Source organism: Phyllobates terribilis, unplaced genomic scaffold (genome assembly GCF_046119375.1).
Source record: "Phyllobates terribilis strain yellow unplaced genomic scaffold, ASM4611937v1 Scaffold_5__5_contigs__length_657084704, whole genome shotgun sequence".
Lineage (NCBI taxonomy): Eukaryota > Metazoa > Chordata > Amphibia > Anura > Dendrobatidae > Phyllobates > Phyllobates terribilis.
In genome coordinates, this window is record NW_027362765.1 from 107,796,550 (window position 1) to 107,809,012 (window position 12,463).

The window sequence follows — 12,463 nt, forward strand, 5'->3', positions numbered from 1 at the left end:
TATCATTGAATTTATTGGTGGCCTGAAGTATACAAATCGCATACTTGCGGTCGAATCTCCTACCTCACAGTGTGGAGTGCGCACAATGTTAGGATTCACAAGTCTGCAGTCACATAGAATGACTGCAGACTTGTACTCCAAGGCCGGACAACCCCTTTAAATGCCTTGCAGGGAACATGGGACGAGATGATTAGTCTAAGAGGCATTTCTCCAGTGGATTCTCCCCGTGCTGATCCCCCTGACTGAAAAAGGAGCAAGACCGGGGGTATTTCAGAGTAAAATGCACATGCTGCTATAACATAGCCGATGAATCAGCTGACAGGTTCCCTTTAACAACAATATAATGTTTTGCATTTTTGGCATGTTTTTCCCACGAAAACATTCAAGGTTTTACTGTACCAGCAGAGTGAATTAGATTTCTCAAGTCTCATGCACACGCTGCCTATCTTTTCTTTGCCTTTTCAAATCTGCCGCAAGTCAGTTCATTCAGCGTTTTTCACCCATTTAAATAAATGGGCAACAATTGGATCAAAAACGCATGCAAAATGTGGTCAGAACCCGCATATTTTATGCAGCATTTTTACTGCGAACATTCCAATACTTGCAGCTGATTTTTCTTCTGCAAATACTGAACGTGTACACATGGCATTAGTAAGAAAAATGTAATTCTAAGCTCTTTTCACATATGGGTATATTACAACTTTTTTTTATTGTTGCAGATTGTGTTAAAGGGGTATTCCCATCTCCAACATCCTATCCCAATATGTAGTAGGTGCAATAATAATAATATTAGCAAATACCTCCAATTAGAAATGTAGTATAGTAAGTTTGATTCCCTATGTCTCTTTCCTCATGTTCAGGGCATTGCAGGACCTTGGGTATCCACGGTTACAACCACTAGCAGCTAGCTAACTAACTGTTACTTTATCAGTGGACGTAACCATGGATACCTAAGGTCCTGCAATGCCTGCACATGAGGAAAGAGACATAGTGAATCAAACTTACTATACTACATTTCTAGTTGGAGATATTTGCTAATATTATTATTATTACTACACCTACTACATATTGGGATAGGATCTTGGAGATGGGAATACCCCTTTAAATCTTTTCACAGTTCTTATCTTGATGCAATGAATGTCTGATAAGAGCTGGAGGGAATTGGGTAGTAGATACCCGCAGGGAATATGACCTCCCTATAATCCAGCCTTGAGTATATTGATGGCCCGCTGACAGCTACTCCTCCTAACCTTTAGGCCACGTTCACACGTTCAGTATTTGGTGAGTTTTTTACCTCAGTATATGTAAGCCAAAACCAGGAGAGGAACAATCAGAGGAAAAGTATAATAGAAACACGTCACCACTTCTGTATTTATCACCCACTCCTGGTTTTGGCTTACAAATACTGATGTAAAATACTGACCAAATACTCAACGTGTGAACGTTGTCTAAGATGCACACTCAGCTCACTTAGTAGTGCATGTGCTCTCAGTGAGGAGAGGAGGAAAACCATAAACCACTGGCAGTGGCTTATCTCCTTATGAGAAAATGTTAAAATTTGACACGTTCGATCCTTCTTTTCCCTGACATCTGATGTCAGGTGAGATTTGGGACATCACCATACACATCAGATTGTTGGAGAATCCAGTTGACGTTCATCTAACATGTATAATCAGCTTAAGGGTATGTTCACATTTTTTGATTTTGCAGCAGAGAGGCTCCAAAACCTATAAGGAATTCAAAAACCACTCGTTTTGATTGGAGAGTTACAGTGTGTTCCTACCAAAGATTTTGTGGAGCAAAAGCTCTCCCACTCTCTGATCAAAACTCATGGTTTTTTAACTAATTGCACATGACGTCATTAAGATTCAAAGTTTTGCTAGGCGAAGCCCCTTCAGCAGAAAGCCGGCAGTCTTTTTCCTACAGCGGCTTTGCTGGTGGTTTCGCAGGTTCTGCTGCCAGCATCTTTTTACTATCATTTACACTATAACTAACAGAATGTGCACAAAGAATGAACGTGCTACTTCTTTTAACCGCGTCATGGCTTCTGAACCCTTAAAAAAAGCAACAACATATGTGCACAGCAATATCGTTTTTACATTGCTGTGCACTACGTGCATTATTTGTGGTGGTTTTGAGGCACATTTTCAGGCGCTATGTGCCTGAAAAAAGACACTGTGTGCATAGAGTCTAGATCATGTGAAGTACCATATTTTTCAGACTATAAGACGTACTTTTTTCCTCCAAAATTTTGGAGCAAAGTGGGGTGGGGGGTTAGTCTTATAGTCCGATATACATAAATACTGTGGCTGTAGATGGTGGGGGATGTGGGGGAAGCGACAGCGGTGGAGTAGCGGGGCACAGGAGGCAGCAGCCGCCTGCTGCAGCCTACATGTGCCCGCTACTAAAGAAAATGAATGTTCACTGCTCCCCAAGCCCATTGGCGTGGAGAGCAGTGAATATTCATTTTCCTTAATAGCCGGCACACTGTGCCTGCAGCGCGGCTCCTGGTATGAATGGCACCCTTCATCCCTGTATGTATGGCCCCTCTCATCCCTCATCCCAGTAAGTATGGCCCCCCTCATCCCTCTTACTGGTATGTATGGCACCCTTCATCCCTGTATGCATGGCCCCCCTCATCCAGGTATGCTTGGCACCCCCTGATCCCCATCGTGCTGCACAGAAAAAAAATAAACAATTATACTCCCCTCCTCTTTCCTCCAGAGCTGTGTTCCGCTCTGTGCCGGAATAGTCACTGCTCCCCAAGCCAGGACTGCGTGCGTGGGGAGCAGTGACCATTCATTCTCCCTAATAGCGTGCACACTGTAGCCGCAGCATGGCTCCTGCTGCGCTCTGCAGTCAGTGTGCCCGCTATTAAAGTCCATGAATATTCACCATTCCCTATCGGCAACAGAGGGACACAGCGCTGGAGGAGAGTGGATGTGAATATATTTATTTTTTTCTGTGCAGTGTGACGGGGATCGGGGGGGGCAAGCATACCAGGATGAGGGGGGCCATACATACATACAGGGATGAGGGTGCCATACATACCAGGAAAAGGGATGAGGGGGGCCATACAAACAAGGATGAGGGGGGTCATACATACAGGGATGAGGGATGAGGGGGGGCATTCATACAGGGATGAGGCATGAGGGGGGCCATACATACAGGGATGAAGGGTGCCATACATACCAGGATGAGGGGGGCCATACATACAGGGATGAAGAGCGCCACACATACCAGGAAGAGGGATGAAGGTGCCATAAATACACCAAGAAGAGGGATGAAGGTGCCATACATACACCAGGAAGAGGGATGAAGGTGCCATACATACCAGGAAGAGGGATGAAGGTGCCATACATACCAGGAAGAGGGATGAAGGTGCCATACATACCAGGAAGAGGGATGAAGGTGCCATACATACCAGGAAGAGGGATGAAGGTGCAATACATACCAGGAAGAGGGATGAAGGTGCCATACATACCAGGAAGAGGGATGAAGGTGCCAAACATACCAAGGAAGAGGGATGAGGGGGGCCATACATACCAGGATGAAGGGGGCCATACATACAGGGATAAAGAGTGTCAGACATACCAGGAAGAGTAACGAAGGTGCCATACATAACAGGAAGAGAGATGAAGGTGCCATATATACCAAGATTGGTGTGAGGGGGGCCATACATACCACGATGTAGGGTGCCATACATACCAGGAAGAGGGATGAGGGGGGCCATGCATACCAGGATGGGGGATTGGGGTGCCATGCATATCAGGATGGGGATGAGGGCCACGTATAACAGGAAGGAGGGGGCCATATATACCAGGTTGGGAGATAGAGATACAGAATTGGAGGACATTACCCCTATAACAGTGTCAGCAGCAGACCCCCTCCCTCTTAACAGGGCATCATGACCACATTTTTTGCTTACATTTTTTTTCTATTTTCGTCCTCTAAAACCTAGGTGCGTCTTATGGTCCGGTGCGTCTTATAGTCTGAAAAATACGGTAATTATCACCCTCTACTCCTCCTTGGTCAGGCCCCATCTGGAATAATGTATCCAGTTCTGGGCACCACATTTTAAAAAAGACATAAAAAAAGTGGAGCAAGTTCAGACAAGAGCTACCAGGATGGTGAGCGGACTGCAAACTATGTGCTACGAGGAACGGTTAAAGGATCTGGGAATGTTTAGCTTCCACAAAAAAGAAGGCTAAGAGGAGACTTAATAGCTATCTAAAAAAATATGAAGGGATGTCACGCTGTAGAGGGATCATTCTTATTCTCATTTGCACATGGAAACACGAGAAGCAATGGACTGAAAGTGAAAGGGAGAAGATACAGATTAGATATTAGAAAAAACTTTTTGACAGTTAGGGTGATCAATGAGTGGAACAGGCAGCCACGAGAGGTGGTGAGTTCTCCTTCAATGGACGTCTTCAAACAGAGGCTGGACAGACATCTGTCTGAGATGGTTTAGTGAATTCAGCATTGAGCAGGGGGTTGGACCAGATGACCCAGGAGGTCCCTTCTAACTTTAATATTCTATACACCTACTCTACAGAATCTTTGGGCAATGGTCAAATAAATAATAGTCTCAATTTCTAATAATCCAGCACCTCGCCGTCCTCAGATACATATCTAGATATGACTTGATGAATCTAATATAGTCTTACTTGTCCACAACTCAGAGCCTATACCTGGACATACAAGGCACAAAGCTGGGCCCGGTCTGCATTGTTATATATTATGTGATATATAACGTACCTGTGTGTATACGCTGAATATGTGACTCTGCACCTCGTCCATCGAGTCCATGCCATAAGCCACTGTCCCCAGGTGGAGACGTTTAAATACCATCTCATTCTGGGTCAGGGTTCCTACAAAACAAGCCATTATAATATTATCAGTCCACATAGGATAATACAGAGACCCAAGAAGATCATAAATTATCTCCAAATAAATAAGAAGAGGGAAAAAAATATTAAAAAATTAAAAGGAAAAATTATGAGGCTGCTCACTGCTGATCCACTACATTTCGGTGGGATTTTATCCTTAGATGTAGTCAATGGAAATGTAACCCAAGATCCAGGCTCCTACCTGTTTTGTCAGTCAATAGGTAGGAGATTCGTCCAAGCTGTTCTGGAATTGTACTGGATCGGACCACGGTTCCCGGGATCTTGGGGTCCCTGCGGATCATCCAGCTGTAGACAATTTTTCCCATGTCCAGATTGACCCGCAAACTGCAGGATGAAAAAGAGAAAAAAGGTTCAATATTGTTATAGCAAATTTCATATCCTTAAATGTATAAACATCTTTCCTTAATAAATTACCAATAGAGATAAATGACAATTTCCTGAGCTGAATTGTTGTATAATGACATTTTTGCAATTTTCTAATGTATTTTGTCTAAACGCCTCCTCATGTTCAGGGTTTGTTAAGATGCCAAATTGCTGTTCAGGGAAGGATAGGACAGTCCGATGTAAACCCTTCTAAAAAAAATTGCTAACTTGTAACTCGTCATGTGTGGTGGAACTACAAATCCCAGCATGACAAACATGCTCTGCATTTACAGTAAAGACAACAGGCATGGGCATAGAAAGAGGCCGCTTTACCATCAAACCATGTAAATTACAATGAAGGATGTAGTAGACATTTAAATGGAAATTAAAGATTTTGTCCACCTCTGCAGTCATTTTTTTTCTTTTATAAATGGACGTATTTTGGGCTAAAAAACATTTTTGCTACTGGAATTCATCATAAATTTTGCACCGATTTGCTTTTACAGGCTGCACATTCAATTTTGATGTTGTCTTTGCTTATAAATCAGCTGAGAGGAGCTCAGAAATACAAATATCATATCAAAGCCAACTGATGGACCCTCAGTTAACTCATTCTGCAGCCAGCAAAAGACAATACAACACAGAGTTTGTAGAAGGCAAACGGTGCAAAAAATTTATATATTATATTTCTATATTTACACTGCATTTTTGTGACTCGTAGGATTTCATGGCAAAGAGTTGTCAAACAGTTACCCCTCACCTGATGGGAATAATGTTGGAGAAGAGGAGCAGGAAGCGGATGATCTGTAGATACCAACGACCAGCAAAATGCTGGAGAGTCACCATGACCAGAGAGACGACAACCAGGGCGCTGAATAAAATCTTTGTCAGGCAATTCACTTCCAGGTCAAAGAGACCTATCTGCAACAGATAATATAGATACTATTTGCAGGTATGTTCACACCGAGTTGAGACGCTGCATTTTTTTCTGTGCCGCCAAGTATTAGGGCCTGTTCACATATTGCATTTTTGCCACTGAAAAAAACGCAGCGTTTTACAGTACCAGGAAAGTGAATACGATTTCTGATATCTTCTGCACACTATGCATATTTTTTCCTTGCAGATTTGAACAATCAAGGCGTTTTTACAAATTTGCAGGGTGCTTACTCTTTCAGCGTTTTTGCAGCTTTTTTACCCATTCGAATGAAAATAAGTGCAAAAATGTGTATATTTCACGCAGTGTTTTTTCTGCCAACAGTCTGAAAAAAACAGAAAAATCCGCTGCAAATACTGAACGTGTGCACATAGTCTTATGGTGCCAGGAAAGTGGAGATTTTCATCCGCACACTGAGCATAAAAATCTGTTCACAATCTGCTCAAAAATTGATCTGCAGCATGTCCACAAGGGAAGTGTGTTTTCTCTGCAGATTTCACCCTTTGCAGTGAATGCATATTTTTTTTTCAGCTCCCGTCTGATGAGAAAATACCCTAAAACAAGTCAGTGACAAACACTGCAGGAGGTCAGCAATTAGTCCAATAATGCAGCTGTCATAAATTGCTGCTCCTTCGATCGTTCATTCCTTAAAAAGGTATTCCCATCTCCAAGATCCTATCCCAATATGTAGTAGGTGTAATAATAATAATATTAGCAAATAACTACAATTAGAAACGTAGTATAGTTCTTCTGATTAGCTATGTTGCTTACCCCATGTGCAAGGCATTGCAGTAGCTTAGGTATCCATGGTTACGACAACTCATATAGAGAGTTAGTTCGTTGTTAGTGGTCATAACCATGGATACGCAAGTTACTACATTGCTCTGCACATGGTGTAAGCCACATAGCGAATCAGAAGAACTATACTGCATTTCTAATTGCTATTATTATACCTACTACATATGATCTTGGAGATAGGAATACCTCTTTAACTGAGTGAATGCTGCAATAATTATGTTGAAATCAGCAACGAGGCCAGAAAATGTTGAAGCAAATGGTCATAACGGTAAATACAGTGATGTGTATGGGCAGTTTAAAGGGGTTGTCCACAGCTAAAATTATTTTTTTACTATGAGCCAAAAAACTAAACAGGCAGGTAATTGCCAACTACCTAGCTATTCTATCCAGAATTGGCTCAAAGCAATCACCAACCGTTCATGTCGGTGATTCACCTGCTCCATATCAACAGAGAGTTGACGAGGCGTGACTGCCAATGTCTTGCTGATTGACAGCCGGCCTCCTGCAGTCAGAGCAGACCGGAAGAGAAGCAACTGCTCTGTTGACGTGACGTCAGCAGAAGCCGCAGGAGCGGTCTGGGCTGGCACAGATTTGCGCTAGGTAGAACAGGCAGGTCGTTAGCAACGACCTGCTTATTAGTTCTGAGGCCCATAGTAAAATAAAAAAAATGTATATAGTCCTGGATAACCCCTTTTAAAGAGTTGACTGCTACTGGACATCCCCTTATCAATGACACTAGTGTGGCGCCCCTGAGGGTTCAGTCACCACAGGGGTACTGCACCTCAGAACGAGGTGTGGTATCTCCTCTCCCAGGTAAGGATGGAGTACCACACAGGACCCCAACCACACACTCAACACTACACCACTCCAGTTCTGAAGGGGGCCTAAAGCACCATAGTGCTGCCCCGGGCCTGAATGGAGGAGTTGGGGGGAACCAAAGTTAGGGGGAACCACATAGTGAGTGAGGGTGGAGGAAGCATTTACTTAAGCACTTAAGGCGAATTCCATATAACTGGAGGCCATCTTAATAACAAGGTCTTTGGTCGTGGGTCTTTGGGACGGCGAGTCAGCACAAGGCTGCAGCCGGCTGAGGGTCCACGGTCCCCGGTCTCAGGCCTCGAGACGGGGGGTCGGGGCAGAGTTATAACCGGCTCTGTCCCCGGTCAGGGTCCAAGCAAGAAGGCCCAGGAGGGGAGCAGAGGAGATAGGCTCCACAGGCGAAAGGATCTCAGGGGGTGCGGACAGAGCGGAGTCGCCACCTGCATACCTTATTCTGGCCCCGCCAGAGAGACCCTGCCGCAAGAGGGGGTACCGGTCCCAGATTATCTGACTTTGCACTTCACGTCTCTGTCGGAAAAGTCCGGAGGCTTATATGGATCCTAGGGGGATACGGACGGAGCGGAGTCGCCACCTGTATGCCCTAATCTGAGTTTATCCAGAGGGACCCGGCCTTACGCCACGTTCTCACCACCAGTCACCAAAAAGGGCACCCAGTCGGTCCGGGAGCTACACGTTACCCATAAGGGACATCGCAGTACCCATACGGGACTCAGTGGGGGACACAAGGCGGGAGAAGTTCAACAAGAGAGGAACACACTAGAGCGGGGGTCCTGTCAAGCGCTCCTGAACTACCTGGAGTGTGCTGAACCCCACCCTGGCGGCCGCAGCTCGCTATGTGACAGCAGAGAGAAGCTCTGAGCTGAGAAAACATTACCGTGAGTAAAGACTTGGATGACCTCAACTACTGCCTCTGTCTGTTCTTTCCTCCGCGGCTCTGCACCCGCCAACGCTCTATTCTGCATTTTCTCCTACACTGCCCTGAGGCCCTGCTCCACCTGTGGGGAGCCGCACCAACTAAGCTGCCTGAACAGCGGCCTCAGCGGACTGTCGCAGCGCTGGTGATCCTCACCAGACACCACGGGTGGCGTCACGAACATTCCTTTATCCCATACAACTTTTCCCCTTTTTCCTTCTTTTTTTTAAGAGTGACCCCAGGGTACGGGCCCGGGAGCCGGCCACCGCGACATCCCCCAAAAACCACAACAAGGCCCGGGCGCCGAGTCGTTTCCCCCATCACCCTGGGCACGTCACTAGATTGCTGCAAAAAGTAAAACAAAAACCTTCCGAACTAGTGCAGCAGCTGTTGTCGTAGCCCTGTGTCCCCAATTGGTCTCCGGATATAAACAAAGTCATGTGACTGCTGCAGCCAATCAGTAACTGCTGATTGCCTGCAGCCCTAATAATTGTGCCCATTGTTTCTTGCACTCGGATGGAATTGCTGACAGCTTATTGGCTGAGGTGGACACATGACATTTTATATGAAGTCCAAAGACCGTCGGGGAACACGGATTGAGAGCAGAGTAGCAGTGCTGGTCCCGGAGGTAAGTATAGATATTTTTGATAAGGAGCTGTCCAGTATTGGACTGACACACAACCACAATTACTGCACATACAGAAGCCCGAACATAATACATGTGATACCAATAAGTGATAAGTATTCACGTTCTTAGATCTCCATTTTGCCCCATGAACCTGTCTGTACCTTACTGCGAGGATTAGAGGTGTTCATCACACTGCGCTGCTCCCGGCCAGTATAAATAACCACTCCGACCACAGTCCCTGCAGCAAAGAACACAGTATATACGTAAAAACAACATCTATATATGTCGGGCATGTCATTTACAGCCTGGAATCTGCAGACAAACATGAAGGAAATGCAGGAATCTGATCTTAACCCTTTAAAGGACTAGGACATTTTTTGGTTTTTGCGCTTTCATTTTTTCCTCACCTTCTTCCCAGAGCCAGAACTTTTGTTTATTTTTTAGTTGACAGACGAGTGAGGGCTTGTTTTTTGGGGGACCCGATGTAATTTTTTTAACATACAATATACTGAAAAAAGCTAAAAAAAAAAAAATAAAATGTTATGAAACGACAAAAAAAAAAATGCAATTTTTGGGGTGGGTTGGGGTTGCTTTTAGATCGTTCATTGCGTGGAAAAATGACCTAGACACATGATTGTCCATGTCAGTCTGATTACGGCAATACCACACAAGCATTGATTTTTGTTCTATTTAAGCGATGAAAAAAAACTCGGACTATTGTAAAAAAATGTTTTATTGCTTTCTGTCACCATTTTCTGAGAGCCATAAAAAATTTTTAATTTTGCTGTTGAGGCTGAGTGAGGGCTTGTTTTTGTGCATTGAGCTGATGTTTTTATTGATACCGATATTGTGTACATACGATGCTTTCACTGCCTATTATTACATTTTTTAGGGAGGTGGGGTGATCCAAAAATAAACCCCGGAACTCTGGCGTTCTGAACGCAGTGATATCAAATATGTTTATATTTTTCATTCTTTATTTTTAAAAGGGGGTGATTTAACCTTTTATATTTATCTTTTTTATTTCTTTATTTTTTTTATATTTTTAAAACACAGACACACACATATATATATATATATATATATATATATGTACATACATATATACACACACACACACGTATGTATGTATGTATCTATATAAAAATATTAATATATATACACACACACATATACAGATATATACATACATAGCCACCCTCCATCCTGCCCAGGAACCTCTCCAGCTCTGCCCATTTAGGGGAAGCTTTTACAAGTTGGCGTGAAGAACGTCCAAACTTTTCAAGCGTTTTTTGCTACTTTTCTTGATGAATAGGGCCCCTTGTGTTTTAATATCCATTGTATCTAAAATCTCTGCTTGCAGTCGTTGAATGGTTCAGAGGTTGCACACACACAAAAATGATGGGTTGTTGCAATCTTTCTTTATAGGCAACAGATATTTCTAAAATAGGAGAGCTATTTTGGCTACCGGTATGTCCCGCTCACAGAAGATTGTCTACACTAAGTATAATTGTACTAAATAATAAAGCTAAAAAATGTAGGCCTCATTCAGACAAAAGTGATTTTTCAAGTGGTCCAGTGTTTTTCATCAGATATTCATCAGTTTTTACCATCAGAGTTGCATCAGTTTAATCTGCACAAGGATTAGCAATATTGTTATTTAATAGGGGGACTCATTGGATTTTCTGTGTATGTATCATACAATGTATTCCTGCAGCAGATTTTCTTCAGGTGTAGCATAAAAATAAATCGCCAGAGAAGTTATCTGTTGCATGTAAAGTTTTATGCACTGAATGTGGACTATCAGCAGATTTAACACGAATTTTTGTGGTAAAAAGTCAGAACTGGGTGACAAGAGCCATATAACTATACCAGGTTTTGGTCCTGGATCCTGAGGCTCTTACCAATCACTCCAAAATAACTGCTCAGAAGAGCACAGCTCCTGGAGGTAGAAGTGCAGTCAATGAGGTTCTCAGGTCCTGGACCATCACAGACATTAAGTAAATTTAAAGGGCTTGTTCAGGCTGACACCAATATCTGCAGTCACTGTATGTGGCTGCAGACTTCTGAATCATCAGACTTCTGAATCATCAATACTGCAACCTGTCTTGATTCCCCGGTATTGCCGGTGCAAATAAGTAGTCACACGAATGTATGTACATGTTTTGCATACTTGCGGTCGCATGCAGACTAGACGTGCTCGGCCTCTTCTCAGCAGAAGTGCATTGAGAGAAGCTGGATACATCTAGTTGGCATGAGACAGCAGATATGCAAATTGACCGCTAGCTCACATCGGGATCACCGGGGAATCCTGATAGCATGTGCACCGCACATTGTCACAATTTAGAAGTCTGTAGTCACATAAAGAGTCAAGCCTGGACAACCCCATTAAGGGCCTAAAAAAGACTGAAATACAAAGCACATTAGAAAGTTCCTTGCATGTTCATTACACAATGTTTAACCCTTCAAGAGCTATTTATGGCATATCCACAGATCTCCACAGAGGGGTCTAAAAGACGGGAATAGAATATATTATTTAAGCAGTTAGTTAATCGGAGCCCCAACACTTGAGCCTCACTGTCCGGCTCCCCTGCTACATCGGCAGCCATCTTGCCATTCATTACACTGCTCAGGAAGAACCATTCATTATCTGATGTCATAAGTTGTGTTTCCTGGCAGATGAAAGATGAAGGGACCCAACATCACAAATGACTTGAGGATCATTTATAGAACGCCTCGGGGAGACTACATGTCAGTTCTCCTCTCTTGTGGTGTCACAAATGGAAGAGAAAACACAAAAAAACAACTAATTTGGGGGCTAATTTTCTCAATGACAGACTCAATTATTATCAATTACAGACAAATTAATGAGGGATTAAATTGTTAACATGCAGACGGAGAATGTTTATCTTTACCAGAAGCAATGACCGTGCTGGCCCACAACGTGTTCTCAATACTTAAGCTTTCATTTATTGGGGGGTCACTGTCCTCCTGTGGAGAGAGGAGAAAGAGAACATGAGTACTCTGGGAAGATTTATCAATGTATTTATGCCAGTCATTCTGAGCCTTTATGG

General features: G+C 43.5%; 1 protein-coding gene across 3 annotated transcripts in view; it reads right to left on the reverse strand.

Annotated features, from left to right (window-relative positions):
* The window catches only part of ATP9A (ATPase phospholipid transporting 9A (putative)), a 133,905-nt gene that overhangs the window by 79,048 nt on the left and 42,394 nt on the right, over positions 1-12,463 (reverse strand). For all 3 annotated transcript variants that reach the window (XM_073682737.1, XM_073682738.1, XM_073682739.1), the window contains exons 9-13: positions 12,305-12,380; positions 9,551-9,627; positions 6,037-6,197; positions 5,095-5,237; positions 4,762-4,874 (exon numbers count right to left, since the gene is read on the reverse strand). In XM_073682737.1, the coding sequence (XP_073538838.1) occupies positions 4,762-4,874; positions 5,095-5,237; positions 6,037-6,197; positions 9,551-9,627; positions 12,305-12,380 (570 nt within the window). The remainder of the gene's footprint in view (positions 1-4,761; positions 4,875-5,094; positions 5,238-6,036; positions 6,198-9,550; positions 9,628-12,304; positions 12,381-12,463) is intronic.